The sequence below is a fragment of the Eleutherodactylus coqui genome, chromosome 11 (assembly GCF_035609145.1).
Source record: "Eleutherodactylus coqui strain aEleCoq1 chromosome 11, aEleCoq1.hap1, whole genome shotgun sequence".
Classification (NCBI taxonomy): Eukaryota; Metazoa; Chordata; class Amphibia; order Anura; family Eleutherodactylidae; genus Eleutherodactylus; species Eleutherodactylus coqui.
In genome coordinates, this window is record NC_089847.1 from 92865870 (window position 1) to 92881921 (window position 16052).

A 16052-nucleotide genomic window follows, 5' to 3' on the forward strand; every position below is an offset into this window, starting at 1 on the left:
GTTGAATACTCCAAGAAGAAAAGGGGAAAAAAACCCTTCATGAGCAACTTGCTCTGAAGTTGCGCATACGGCCGTCAATTTTTGCCCTTAGAGAGTTAATAATGCTAGTAGTGGTGAGTCACTTAGGCCAGATTCACACGAGCTTAAGGCTGGGTTAACACAGGGCGGATTTGCTTCGGTTTTGCCGTGGTTTTTCCGTTGTGGTTCTGCGGCAAAACCGATTCAAAGGTTAATTTTGGCCAGTGGATTTTCTTGCGGAAAAATCCGCAAGCTTTTTTTCCGCAGCGGTTTTTACTTTTTGACGCGTATTTTGTTGCGGATGTTGCTGCATCCATAGAGGTCTATGGACAAAAAAGTGCTGCAGAAAAGACAGCTGCATTTCTGCACTGCAGCTGTGCGGAAAAAATCCGCCCTTTGAGAACAGCTTTTTTGCAAAACTCATTTGTGCTGCATTGCACTGCAAACTCAGCGGTTTTGCCGCAGTGCGGATATGCAACGGCAATCCGAGGCAAAACTGCAGCAAATCCGCCCTGTGTGAACCCAGGCTTAGGCCTCGGTCAGACGGGCGTTTTTTGCCGCGATTTGCCGATCGCATGACGGATGTGCATCCGCAAATCGCGTGACCGGGGCCGAAAAATCACCAGAAAAATCTGCTCCTAGCCGCGTTTCCTTTGAAATGGGCCCGATCGCAGGAGCGCTGTCCAGCCCATTGAATTCAATGGAGCTGGCAATACAGCCGTCTCCATTGAAAGCAATGGGCTGCCGGCGAGCGCAGGATGAATTTTCGGGAAGGGCTTAAAAATATAAGCCCTTCCTTGAAAATCATCCAAAAATGTGTAAAAAGAAAAAAATATATATACTCACCTTGTCCGTGCAGCAGGAGTTCAGCCGCGGCCGGCCGGCAGTTCTCCTGAACTGCTCTGAGTAGTATTCAGCAAAGCTGCCTCTGATTGGTCACAGCCCTCACCAATCAGAGGCAGCTCTCATTCACACCCATTCATGAATTCATGAATGGGTGAGTGAGTGCTGCCTCTGATTGGCTCAGCGCAGGGACCAATCAGGGGCAGCTCTCAGCTGTCATTCAATAGCTGAGGGGCTTATTTACATCACAGCTAAGGTGAGGTAATACAATTATCTTGCTAAATGCAAACATCCAGCAGGGGCCTGAAAAATTACCAATGCTATATCTACCTGCACACAAGATGAATGACATACAGCCAGGCCTGAATGGGCTGATATAAAAGGCCTGCAAGTCTCTATAACACACCATTGAATTCAACTGTGCTGAGGAAAGGGCTTGTGAGAAAGAGACTGAAGTGCTCACCTGGACACATATGAAACTGGTTTTAAAAGAAGAGGCTATGTTTCAAGGGCTCACCAAGAAATTGAGCAAAAAGATGGAACACTGGGTGTCGATTAGTTGTGTTACTGAAAGGAAGGTTCAGAGACTAGAAAGGTCTAGGACCCTGTTCAGACAGCAAATAAAAGACAAAAAACCTTGTTGAAGAATCTTAAAAATGAGTTACAAGCAGCAAAGTCTGCCACGTTGTGCTTAGAAGGTAGGAAATCGCCTCTGTAGACCAGTGATTCCCAAACGGGGTGCCGCGGCTCTCTGGCTGGAAATCACATTGGTAGTGGGGAAATGCAAGGGCCTTCTAGAGGAGCTGGAGGTGCAGCCAATCAGGAGCTAGGGGTGTGTCAGGGGCGTTCCTACATCTCTGCACTGTCACACCCCTAGCTTTGTGGTGGCGTCAAGATACACCAGTACGAGGAGGAGGTAAGTATATGGGTTGGGGGGGGTTAATGTTGTTACTGGGGAGGGGGTTAATGTTATTACTGGGGGGGGGGTAATGTTGTTACTGGGTGGGTGAAATGTTATTACTGGGGGGGTTAATGTTTTTACTGGGGGAGGGTTAATGTTACTTGGGGGGTTAATGTTATTACTGGGGAGGGGGGTTAATGTTACTGAGGGGGTTAATGTTATTACTGGGGCAGGGGGGTTAATGTTACTACTGAAGGGGGGGTTAATGTTATTACTGGGGGGGGTAATGTTATTACAGGGGGGGGTTAATGTTACTGGGGGGTGGGGGGGTTAATGTTTTTACTGGGGGAGGGTTAGTGTTATTACTGGGGGGAGGGTTAATGTTATTACTGGGGGGAGGGTTAAAGTTATTACTGGGTTGGTTACTGTTGTTACGGGGGGTTAATGTTATTACGGGGGGGGGGGTAAATGTTACTGGGGGGATGGGGGGTGTTAATGTTTTTACTGTGGGAGGGGTAATGTTACTGGGGGGGGTTAATGTTATTACCGGGGGGTGGGGGGGGTGGAGGATGTTACTGGGGGGGTTAATATTTTTGTTGGGTCTACTGTGGGGTTAATATTACTACTTGGACAACAATAGGGGTCGCTGTTACTGCCAGGGCCGCAATAGGGGTCGCCTGTTACTGCCGGGGCCGCAGTAGGGGTTGCCTGTTACTGCCAGAGCCGCAATAGGGGTCGCTTGCTACTGCCAGGGCTGCAATGGGGGTCGCTTGCTACTGCCAGGGCTGCAATGGGGGTCGCTTGTTACTGCCGGGGCCACTGTGGGGGTCACCATTACTACCGGGGCCACAAATTTTGGGGGTTGCCATTACTACCGGGGCCACCAATATAGGGGGTTGCCATTACTAGTGGGGCCACTGACATGGGTGGGACACAATTACTACAGAGGGCGGATTAGTTGTGGAATTTATAGTAGCTGTAGCAGCAAAGTGGATGAGATATTGAAAATCATCCACACGGTGTGGAAATAATCTGTACAAAACCCATGCGGACACATACATGAGGTGCTGGATTTAATTCTGCAGCATGTTAATTTTAAATATAATGTATATCAATAGCCCATCCAGCGCTCTTCCCTGTGTGTTTTTAAAAAACAGCCCTGTCCTTTTTATAATGATGGAGGTAAAAATCATATGTCATAATAGGCCACACTCTAGCCATGCCCCTGAACACACCCCTAACCACACCCCTTTTGGTAGGGGTGCCGCGTCGTAAAAATTTTTTCCCAGGGGTGCCCCAAGGCTGAAAAGCGAAAAGGATGTGAAAAGAACTGGTATGGAGGCGCAACACTCTAAGCTACTAGAAGATGTAGATCAAAGTCCAATGTGTGATGGTGAAAGCACTTCTTTTTTATTATTTTTTCAGAAATTAAAAACCAGCAATGGAATACGCGTTTCGGGGAAGAACCCCTTCGTCAGTTCGGCTGGATAGGACAACAGGATGCCTAGGGGTGACACGATTCCAAAGATGTATAGAATGTGTCGGAGGTCCTGTGTGCAGGAGGACAGGGGAGAAAAAAAATGCTTTAACAACCTTGTTGTTGTTAAAGCATTTTTTTTCTCCCCTGTCCTCCTGCACACAGGACCTCCGACACATTCTATACATCTTTGGAATCGTGTCACCCCTAGGCATCCTGTTGTCCTATCCAGCCGAACTGACGAAGGGGTTCTTCCCCGAAACGCGTATTCCATTGCTGGTTTTTAATTTCTGAAAAAATAATAAAAAAGAAGTGCTTTCACCATCACACATTGGACTTTGATCTACATCTTCTAGTAGCTTAGAGTGTTGCGCCTCCATACCAGTTCTTTTCACATCCTTTTCGCTACACTTACGCCCACACTGGTGGAGCGTCATCTGGTTGGCAGCACCTCCACCATTCAAAATACTCAATCATTGAAAACTCTTTGTACTCCATAAATATTCCACTACCCTCACTGGGTCTTGCTCCACCCTCCTTTTTCATTTCTTTTACTCACCAAGGCTGAAAAGGTTGGGAAACACTGCTGTAGACAGTAGTGGAAAAAAAGACTGCATAGTTCTTAAAACATTTATTTTGGAAGCTTGAAAATGTATTTATCATATTTCTGACTCACCTGTGGGCAATGCTTCATGCACAGAATAGATTTACAGGAAATTGTATTAAAACCATTCGTGGCGTTCTTGACTCTTGAACATATACATGTCTTGCAGAGTGACTTGTTTACAGAAATCTCTTGTCCTATCTGTAATCATTTAATATAGACAGTGGTAACAAGTACAGTCATCCCCTTCATCTTCCATGATTGGCAGATATTAATTAACCATTATTTGTTTTACCTGGTATATTGCCCCATCTGCTATGCAAACATTCATGGGTCCTGTCACAGAGGCAAAATAAAAATTGTTATTTCCTTTTCTTACAACTTTTCTCAATGTAAATGTCATGTTCCTATTTTTCACATTCATTTATTACTATTAATCTGTTGTGGTATAGTTATAATTCCCAACTCAATGGATATATAGCTTGGTCTTCTGAGTAATGGTATTCATTGCTCCAACAACAAAACATTTTAACAAGAATGTCTTAAGGTAAGCTCGTCTGAGATATATCTGAGATGTGGCCTCAATGGAGCCGCTGTGTAGGGCGTAGGACCCTACTCCATACAGCACTCCTTATTTACGGTCCCTTCTCTACCAAAGCCTTCCCTTCCTCTCTTATAGCATATGATTTATCTTACATCTTGAGTAGATATCTAACCTTGAACATTAAAGGGGTTCTGTCACTAAAAAAGAAAAGTTCTATACTTATCTATTCCTCCCCCATCAGTCTACTTACCAGATCTTCACCTCCCCTATCTTCTTCTGTCTCCTGCAGTCCAGGGGGTCACTTCATCTCCAGCTGCCTGATTCTTCTCCTTCCTGTGAGGTTACGTAGATTTGGTTGGCAGTCTTCTGGCTGCCAACCAATGAACGTTACGTCACAGCTCACAGGTCAGCAGGGGGACTGCCTATCTTCTTCAGAGATTGTTCAAGAGAGCTATCTCTGAAATAGATTACAATTCCTTCCTAGGCAGTGAAGCTACAGCACAGGGATGTGACCTTCACTGACCCAGCAGGAAAGAATTTGAGATATTCTGCCCTCATAACAAGCTGGGCCCAGCCTGCAGTGAGCTGACCTGGGGCACTGGAGAAGCTCAACCAGGAGAAGATGTGATAAGGAGACAGACAGGGAAGGAATAGGTAAGTTTAGATATTTTTTTTTTTTTTATGACAAAGCCCCTTTAACTCAAAGACAAAAGGAATAGTTTCGAGTTCTGGAATCCTGAAATGGGATCTCAGTTTTGATTATATTCTTCAGTGTTTTAGGGTATCGGCTCTATTTGCCAACCACTACAGGTATTTCCCACAAAAGCTGATTCATGTTGTCATAGCTAGCACATGCACAGAGCTACGGCATAGAAGATGCTAACAGAGGATCTCTGAAACAGCATAATTTAGGTAAATGAAACTTTATATGTTCCCTAAATCTGTCCAAAAGTTGAATTTTTCGTTTTTGGCTGCAGCTACTTTTTAAGGTGTGTGCCCAATATACAGTCATCTTTGCTTCAAACCCAGCTTCCAGATTTAGCTTTCGGTACCATCTCTATGCCGATAACACCCAATGTGATTGTTTTCAGTAAGAGAAACCAAGTAATTCCGTAGATATGATACCTTTAAATGGCTAACAAAAATACATGATGTTATTGCCAGCTTTCGGACCTCAGATGGAGAAACCTTAAGCAGTTAAAGGCGTTGTGCCACAAAAATAAGTTATCTCTTATCCACAGGATAGCGAATAGCTATTTGATTGGTGTAGGTCCAACCATTGGGACCTCAGCCAACAATGGAAACATGGGTTCTGAGCCTTTCCAAATAAAAGGGGGGAGTGGTCACATGTTCGCACTTCTGCTCCATTTATTTCAATGGAACTGACATACATGGCCAATTCCAAGTGCTTGGCAATCTCCGTCAGTCACACTAAAATGAATGGAGTGGCACTGCACATGCTCGAAAGCTGCTTCATTCATTTAGGGAACTTCAAGAACTTTGTGAGCAGTAGGGTCTAAGTGGTCAGACCTCCACTGATTAGATAGTTATCCAGTATCCTGTGGATAGGGGATGACTTATTTTCATTGGACATCCCCTTTAAATCCGAATTCCCTGGGTATTTGGAGAATATATATATAGACTGTAGAGTGTAAAGGTAAGTCAAATGTAATTTAACTGTGATTATTTTAACCAGTATAAAATAAAACTTTTAGAAGACTGCAGCTTTTTTTTATTTGCTATGAAAATGTCAATCTATTCCACTCTCCACTCATACCCTGTCATTGAAGAAAAAATTTAATTTAGTTGATTGATGTTTTTGCAATATTTAATAGTTGGTACTTACTACAATAAAGTATGGCACAGCATTCTCCCTCCACAGCTTCAGCAACAGCCTCAAAGCCCAATGGGCAAGGTAGTTCTTCATACGTGCATTTGGATGGATCACATTCTGGAAAAGGATAAACAATGGATTTAGAAAAAATATACCGTATATACTCGAGTATTAGCCGACCCGAGTATAAGCCGAAACAATAAGTTTCACCACAAAAAAAATGGGAAAACTTATTAACTCGAGTATAAGTCAAGCTATACTCGAGTATATACTAGGTTAAAAAAAAAACCCTCCATACTCACCTCCCAGCCGGCATCTGTGCGACAAGCTGCTTGAATTCTTCCTGCTGTCATCCCCCCCCCCCCCCTGCTGTCCTCTCTGATTGGCTCTGTCAGTGCTGTGTAAGTAAGCGCTGGGATTGGATTGAGTGCCAGCCAATCACAGCTGGCGCTCGATCCAATCACAGCGCTTACTCACACAGCACTGGCGGCAGGAGATTTGAAAGTCGAGCAGGGAGATGACAGCGAGGAGAAATCTAAAGCAGCTTGATTGGCTGTGAATGATCGAGCAATGGTTGTGATTGGCTGACGCTTGATCCAATCACAGCTCTTACTTACACAGCGCTGACGGCAGGGGATGACAGCGCCGAGCAAAGAGGATGGCAGGGGATGACAACGGAGAGAATTCAAGCAGCCTACCGCACCGCCGCCGGGGACACAGACGCCGGCTGGGAGGTATGAAGGTTTTTTTAAGCCTTTCCTGACTCGAATATAAAACAATGTACTGAAAAACTAGGCTTATACTCGAGTATATACAGTAAGTCAAAATACAATGACCTACATGGGAAAAATTTGAATTTTCATATTAGGCTTTTTATATTATATCCAGAAAACATCTCCTGTTCATAAAGAGATTTAGCCTGTCTGAAAACTATATATTTTACGCTTTGTATTAACACATTGATTGAGGCCGAATGCAATCGGACGGGTCAGATTCCGCATGCGGGACCCTGCAGCTGAATCTGGTCTAGTGGCCCTGCGGACCCGTCCATATCTGTCTTTTGGATGTGCCGGCCGGGCCAGCTGGCACATGCGCAGTACAGGTGACGCCGTGCTGTCACTAGGCGACAACGCAAATTCCACAGCTCGTCCAGTGACAGCTGCAGACGGGCCGTGGATCAGATGGCTTCCATTTACTTCAATGGAAGCCGTCCACGCAGAATCTGCACCAAAATAGAACATGCTGCGATTTTGCCTCCGCGTGCTGCAATTGTTTTCTGCTCATAAACAGCAAAAAGCGATTTTCTATAGCTTGTCTATGGACAGTATTTGCTGCGGAATCCGGACATGGATATCCAGATAGCCTTTGGCATGGCTGGATAGAATGCCTGCCAGATCATGGTATAATGTAATGCTATAGCATTACATCATGCTCCAGGAGCGATCCAATGGGGACTAAAAAATAAGGTAAAAATAAGTTTCAAAAAGTTTTACTAATTATTTAAAAAAATAAAAGGCAATAAAAATTAAAAAGTCTGATCTATCAAAATAATGAGTTATTTACTTTGTCCGATGAACGTTGTCAGAAAAACAAAAAAACAACGCAAGAATTGCGTTCTTTTGGTCACCTCATTTCCCAGAAAAAATGTAATAAAAAGTGATCAAAAACATCTATATACTCCAGAATGTAAACTACGGGATGTCCTTCACAAAATGAGCCCTTGCACAGCTATGTCGAGGGAAAAAAATTAAAAGTTACAGCTGTCAGAAGATGGCGACAGAAAATAAATAAAAAAATATATTTTTGAAAAAAATAAAAGTAGTACAGCAACCCCCTCCCCCCACAAAACTATCGTAATTGTACTGAATCATAGAATAAAGTTATCAGGTCATTTTTCTTGCAGTGTGTGCGCCATAGAAACAAGATGCATCCAAAGATGACGGAATTTCATTTTTTTTCCATTTCACTCCACTTAGAATTTTTGAAAAATCTTTTAGTACATTATGTGGTACATTAAATAGTACCATTGTAAAATACAACTTGCCTTGCAAAAGTCAAGCCCCCATACAGCTACATCAATGTATAAATAAAAAAGTTACAATTTTTTAAAAGGGGGGAGAAAACCCCAAAAATGGAAAAAAAAGGGCAGCGTCCTTAGGGCGAAGTCAGATGAAAGTTTTTGTGTGCAGCTATGTGGTATTGGTTCCCTATGATGTGTTCACACGCCCGTCTTTTACAAGCGCAAAATCTTTGCACCTGCAAAAGATAGGACATGCGTGCAGTGGCAGGGTCCTTGCTGCGCGTATTGAATCCCCACGGGGAGTCCTCTCATCACTGAACACTCTGTAACAGCACTGTCACAGTGTTCAGTGATGATGGGACTACCTGCGATGACGAAAGAATCCCCTGCCACAGCTATGGCAAAGGATTACGATCTTCTCCCAATGGGGCTGGGTTGCAGCCAGCCCCATTGAAAGCAATGGGCTGCAGGCAACCCCTGCAGTGATTTTCGGGGAAGTTCTTGAAATATAAGCCCTTCCCTGAAAATCATCCTTAGCATGTGTAAAAAATAAAAAATATATATACGTACCTCTCTGCCAATGTTGAAGCTCCAGCGCGTCTTGTCACTTGGTTTCCTGGCAGTGTTCTATGGCAGCTCTCAGACATTCATTGAATTCAATGAATGGCAGAATTTCAGTGAATGGCTGAGCGCTGCCTCTAATTGGCTGAGTGCTGTGACCAAATCGGGTAGAGCTCAGTTCTCAGTCAATGAATGGCTGAGCGCTCAGCCAATCAGAAACAGCCCTTTCAGGAGGTGGGGTTTTTAAATCCCCGTCTGCTGAAAGAGCTTCAGAACACTGCTGGGATTGCAGAGACAAGTCGCGACGGAGCCCCAACAGCAGCAGACAGTTGATGTATATATTTTTATTATTTTTTACACCAGCTAGGGATAATTATCAGGGATGGGCTTATTTTTCAAACCCTTCCCCAAAAATCACAGCGGGGTCGCCTGCCCCCCATTGCTTTCAATGGGGCCGGCGGGTGTAGCACTGGGCCCATTGAAAGCAATGGTCACGCGCATTTTGCCAATGTGCAGAGCATTTTTTTTTTACGCACATAGGTGCACAAAAAAATAATGCTCATCTGATTGAGCCTTTAGGGGTAAATTGTCAGCATGTCAATTTTTTGCTGCAGAGTTCACTGCTTGCAATGCAAAGGGTGCAACTGTAACACATCCACACCATTTGGTGCAGATTTGACCAAAGTGTTTAGCTCCATATTTGCTGCAGAAAATATTCTAAGGGCCCTCAGCTCACATAACACACACAGTACATCTTACAAATGCACAAAGTTACACTTAGGGCTTCTTCACATAGGTGCGATTTTGTCATGGCCACATAACGATACAAAATGAAACCATTAGTTTCGTTCTTATTCTTGCTCGTTAATAATACAGCCAAAAAGGATAGGAATTGCCCTATCTTTCCCACACATAGTTAATGGACTCACTTCCCTGAGCCACCAATGGGCATGACACTCTGTGCAGAAACCAGTGCTGCACAGCCTATTCAGTGTGGCAAGGAGGAACTGTGGGTCCCCCTAGCTTAGGAGCCGGGTCGCAACAACGACCCCTGCGACCCCTATAAGATACACCACTGGGTTCCACAGTGTAGAATCAGATTTATCTTGGAACAATGTAGCCTTGCAGAATACTGTCATGGCTAAAAGTTTTGAGACTGACACAAATTTTGGGTTTCAAAAAGTTTGCTGCTTCAGTTTTTATAATGACAATTTACATTAACTCTAGAAGGTTATAAAGAGTGCTCAGACATTGCTGCTTGTAAGATTGCCCCTAAATCAACCATTTATAGGTTCATCTTCAAAGAGAGAAGTTTGATTGCTGTATAGAAAGCCTCAGAGCACCCAAGAAAGGCCATCAAGTGCGAGGACCGTCTCCTAAAGAAGATTCAGCTACAGGATAGGTGCAGTGCTTGCTCAGGAATGGTAACAGGTAGGTGTTAGTGTAACTGCATGTACAGTGAAGGTTTTTGAAGGCTGACTTGGTGTCGAGAAGGGCAGCAAAGAAGCCACTTCTCTGTAAGAAGAAAATCAAGGATAGACTGCCATTCTACAGTTAGTACAGGGATTAGACTACAGAGTCATAGTGTAAACTTATTTTCTTTGATGAAGTCCCCTTCATACTGTTTGGGACATCTAGAAGAATAAATGTCTGGACAAGAAAAAGTGAATGTTGCCATGAGTCCTGTGTCATGTCAACAGTAAAGCATCCCAAGACCATTCATGTGTGGGGTTGCTTTTCATCTAAGGGAGTGGGGTCACTAATAATTTTGCCTACAAACATTGTGATGAATAAAGAATGGTATCTAAACATCTACCAAGAGCAACTTTCCACAATGATCCAGAAGTAATTTGGTGATAAATTGTGCTTTTTTCAGGATGATGGAGTACAATTTCACAATAAAAAAGTGTTAACCAAGTGTTTTGGTGAACAAAACATTGAAATTTCCGGTTCTTGGCTGGACAACTCCCAAGATCTCAATCCCATTGAGAACCTGTGGTCAATCCTCAAAAAGGAAGTGGATAAACAAAAACACAGAAATTGTTGTAAACACCAAGTATTGATTATGCAAGAATGGGTTGCCATTAATCATAATTTCACCCAGAAGCTGATATCTAGCATGCAAGGGCAAAATTGTAGAAGTTTAAAAAAAAAAGGGTTAACACTGTTAAACTCTGTTGCTACTGTGGTCTCTAATTGGCTATTTAAACTTTGGAACTTCATTCAGGCCTTGTCTGAGTATCAGTGCAGTTTGGTACTAATTTTATTCCTTTAAACTGCCAAATCAGATAAACCTTGTTATACTTACCCTTGTCAAGCCAAAGCTTGTCCTGCTACATCATCGCCAGTACCTATTCTGATTGCGGGTGCTGTCAAGCTACCTCATGATTGCCAGTCAGGATCCGGCTTTAAAAGGGTTCTGTCTTTAAAAAAAAAAAATTCTATACTTACCTATTACTCCCCCGTCAGTCTACTTACAAGATATTCCGCTCACTGATCTTCTCCTGTCTCCTACAGTCCGGGGGAGTCACTTCACCTCCAGATGGCTGATTCCTGAGGTTACGTACATTGGCTGGCAGTCTTCTTCCTGCCAGCTAATATACATTACGTCAAAGTTCACAGGCCAGCAGGGGGATAAACTTCAGAGACTGCTCTTGTGAACTGTCTCAGCATCAGATCAGAATTCCTTCCTAGGCAGTAAACAGTATAGCACAGAGATGTGACCTTCAATGACCCGGCCGTAAGAGAATGCAAGTAATACAGCCTTCATAACAAGCTGGCCAGGATGTGGTGAAGTGACCAAGGGCACTGGAGAAGCTCAGCATGGAGAAGATGTAGTAAGTAGACTGATGGGGAAGAAATAGGTGAGTATAGTATTTCTTTTTTTATCACAAAACCGCTTTAAGGATTCACTCAGCAGCAGCTATGGTAGGTGCCTTCACACATAACATAGTAGATCAGTTTTCCCTTGAGTATTTCTTTTAAATATTTTGTGTTAGATAAATAAATGTGTACATACGACATTCAACCTTCGGGCAGCACCGATTCACATTCGTAAATGTAATGAAGAGCTTCTGAGTTCCTTCGTCACATGCTTTGAAATCTATGGGTGGACATCTGACAGGCTGGCAGGAAATTTTACTTGTGATGAATTGTTTCTCAAAATATGTTTCACATTTGCAGGAGCTACATTCGTCTATCCAGGTATCACCAGGCTGAAAGTCAAATAGGGAAATAGCACATTGTAATAAAGTAGTTAATAATTTATTTCTATCACACTAGTATGAACATATATCTGCTTTTTAGATTACAATTGCTTTTTAATTCTATAGGTAGGAACAAAAATAGGGGTGGAGCTACCTGAAAGAGTGAGTGATTTGGATAAATATAGGTAGAGGAACATGCAGAAGATGTGATTCTTCTCTCATTAAGATGGCGGGCCTCTCTTTGCCCTTTTACCTACTTTTAATGCACTATAATTACTATATTTTGGAATGTTTCCTTAACTTCATGAGTCAAATCTTACGAATTTGGGGGTGAGAAAAACAAATATGACAAAGAAAATTTTTTATTAGTTCTAGTTTCTGTGATATACAATAGGTGGAAGTATGTTATTTTAACGGATTAAGAGAAAATTATGCATTTTAATTACATATGTTAACATTAACAACATTGAAAGTGCATTTGAATTTTTTTTTACTGACATTTACATTCTAGGAGTTCTAAATTGATGGAAGAATTCCTGGCATGTGGTTCGGTGTGAAGAGAATCATGTGGTGACTTCATGAGATCGTTTTCTTTTGGCTTGCCTCTTGTAAGTGACTTCCGAAGCATCCCTACATACAGACTAGCAGTAATCCATAAGCATTGCTTCATTCCAACGGCCCTGATATCTTTGTTCTGTTACAGAAATATCCTGGTGGAATCTTTCTCCGTTTTCATCGCTGACAGCTTCACAACTAGGAGGGAAAAAGTCTAGGTGGGAGTGGAGAAAATGGATTTTAAGGAACATGTTGCATCCAAGTTGATGGTATTTTTCTAGAAGTACTGTCACCAACTGAGTGTAGTTATCATCTCTTTTGTAGCTTAAGAATCCATGAATAACTCCCTTTAAGGCTTGTCAAGCTTCCTTTTCCTTTCCCTTCAAAACTTGGTCAAACGCAGGATCCTTTACAAGTTGTCGAATTTGTGGCCAACAAAAATACCTTCCCTAACCTTTGCATCACTCAGTCTAGGAAATTTGTCTCTTAAGTACTTAAATGCCCATGCTTCCTGGTTCATTCCTTTGACAAAATTTTTCATTAAACCCAACTTTATATGAAGGGGTGGGAGAAGAACATATTTTGGGTCCACGAGAGGCTCGGCAACAACATTTTTCTCAGTAGAGTCAAGATTTCTTGCAGGCCAGTCCGCTTGATTTCCTATCCCTACTGTTTCACATACATTAAAAGCAACAGTATTTACTGTACGTCAGTGACATTCCTAAGAGTACATAGATGACTTTTAGATCGCCACAGATTTTCCACTTGTGTTCAGCATATTTGATTGAGTCGAGGAGGGCTGTCATGTTTGCATAAGTCTCCTTCATGTGAACTGCATGACCAACAGGAATAGAAGGAAGACGGTTGCCGTTGTGAAGTAATACAGCTTTCAAACTAAGCTTGGAGGAGTCTATGAATAGCCTCCTTTCAGTTGGATCATGGTTCAAATTCAAACATTTCATCAAGCCATTAACGTTGTAGCAAACAACCAGATTGTTTTTCTTCTCAAAAAAAGAAAGTAGATCCCTCTGAAGTTCTCTGTACTGTGAGACCCTGAAATCACGTTGGAGAAGATTCCATTGCTGTAGTCTTGACCCTAGAAGTTCTGCCTTCTCCTTTGACACGTCAAGGTCTCCAATGAGATCCCTCAATTCTGCTTGACTTAGTCTGTTCGGTGTATCATCTTTTACCTCAAAGTCAGGGTCATGGGATGTAGAAGGCTTGTTGGGTTCTTCTTTTTCCACACTTTCTTCATTTTCTACTTCAAGCTCATAATGGTGGGGTGGAGTAGGAAGTGGTAAACTATCTGAATGTGGAGTAGATCGAATAGCAGATAGAAGATTCGGGTATTGAACTGTTCCTGTTTTCTTCATTGACAATAGTCATCTGTATGGTTTGTAGGCTCCCACCAAACCATAGGCACAGCAAAAGCCATAGATAGTTTTTTTTATTTTTCAGCCATTCTTGTAGTGCAACTGAACAAGAGTTGCAACATACATGTGGAGCCCATGACTTATCCTGGTCCCCTACCTTCATACCAAAATAATGATGATAGACAGTCTTCACAAGAGGCATCAGATTGCGTTTCTATGGCGAAAATGTTATTTCACCACAAATGTAACAAAAATTATTCACTGAATTTACACATTTTGGGGCATTTTGATATAGCAAATTTTACACTTCAAAAGCCCTCCAAAACCAAAAAATTCTGAAAAAAAGAAAAAACAGAAACAATATGAAACTCAATCATAGCAACATTTATTATGTTTAGAACCTACAAACATATGGCGAACGTTGTGTTATGTCAGTTGAGAGGTGTGTCAAAATAAAAATGTAAACTCTAAAAAATGACATGTCAATGTATCTCCAAAGCAAGAGCTAATCGGTCATTTTTATGGTGATTTTTGAATGCAGCAGATGGAAGTGCATAAGAATACGCTAATTTTGAGTCCGAAACAAAATCATTGTTGGGCAGTGTTATTGTACACACGTCTTTCCTTTTTGAATCTGTTACCTGTAATAGTGTATCCCCAGCTATAACCGAGGAAGGGGCGTTGTCCTAAAACGCATCTTTTTATGCTGTTATATAGTAAAAAGCAGAAGCTGAGCTTATTTCTTGTATTGTTATTGAACTTTATATTTCGGTCAGTTGCGCCTTTACCCATCACATTTTCTCTTCACTTTTTAATTCTATGAACACTTGATTTGATAAGTGTATTTTTCTTATTTGTTTCTAACTGGCAGTTATTACTGATTTATGACCAGATGTTGTCTGTTGTCATTTCACAAACTAATTATGAATAGCAGACGTATATGATGTAGCATATTTCTAATTAGGGGAATTTACAGTTATACATTACTTTCTTCACATGAAATCAAACTACTAATGACCACTTGACCAAGTAGCAGCTTGGAAGAGAGTAGCAGAACGTGTACAATTTAAGATAGCATTAGAGGACAAGAAGAGAAAGTAAGAAGTACAGCTCAGAACATCATATCAGACTAAGATCGTTGGCCAGTGACAAGACAGAAACAGCTGAGCATGGACTCTGAGGTATCCACATCCCTACCAAGATAAAAACCCTTGTTAAGTTCGTCCTGGACTGCCAACAGGAACCTCGTACGAGGGCAGTCAGAACGAATGTGTAAACTAGTGTAGTGGCCCAGAGTTAGTGGTGCCCCTCCATAGTGTAGAATGTGTTTGTCTTGTGCAATTGTATTGTCAGTGTCTTCTGTGTATATGCATTTGATGTGTATTGCACCTTTGCAGCACTGAATGGGTTAATATCTGGGTTATGTCTGAAAAATGTATGGTGCTGTATGTCATGTGACCTTGTGATCTTGTGATATATATATATATATATATATATATATATATATATATACTGTATATATATATATATATATATATATATATTTATATGTATGTGTGTGTGTGTGTTTGCAAGGGGAATGCAAGTGGAATGTGTGCTCTCTGTGTGTCTGGAGGCAAGTCATCCTGCACACAGACACTGTCACAGTCTGTGTGTGGAAGCATGGAAGAGGCCAAGTGATACCCTGTTGTGCGACCCGGGATTACTCCACCTGGGATGTACCTGTGCTACCACTAAGTACCGAGTGAGGTGAGGGGTCGTTGTCTGGCCAGGAAGCTTGAGCGTGGTAGAGAGTTGGAGAGTGAGAGAGTAAGAGTCGCTGGGAGTGGGGTCTCACAGATAACTTGCCTGTGGATTGTCCGGATCACCCCGAGAAGTCCTCCATGTCGCACCACCTTCTAGAAGGGTATTTGTGTCAGTAACCTAGTGCTTGTTGGAACAGTTCTGAAGTTAAAGTAAACGGACACTACCAGAAACGGAACCCTGGCGTCATGAGTGATAAGAGAGACTCAAGGTATTATCCAGTTGCCTTTTATCCTGTGACCTACCCCAGCAGTAACTTGGACGGGTCCCGAGCTACCCCCAGGAAAGGAGACGGTAGAGCCCTATGACAAGG

At 42.3% G+C, this 16052-nt stretch overlaps 1 protein-coding gene across 1 annotated transcript in view; it reads right to left on the bottom strand.

The window, feature by feature from the left end:
- The window catches only part of LOC136581748 (mucin-2-like), a 176267-nt gene that overhangs the window by 15603 nt on the left and 144612 nt on the right, over nucleotides 1-16052 (bottom strand). The window contains exons 25-28 of the mRNA XM_066582371.1: nucleotides 11822-12017; nucleotides 6234-6338; nucleotides 4139-4179; nucleotides 3916-4044 (exon numbers count right to left, since the gene is read on the bottom strand). Of these exons, the coding sequence (XP_066438468.1) occupies nucleotides 3916-4044; nucleotides 4139-4179; nucleotides 6234-6338; nucleotides 11822-12017 (471 nt within the window). The remainder of the gene's footprint in view (nucleotides 1-3915; nucleotides 4045-4138; nucleotides 4180-6233; nucleotides 6339-11821; nucleotides 12018-16052) is intronic.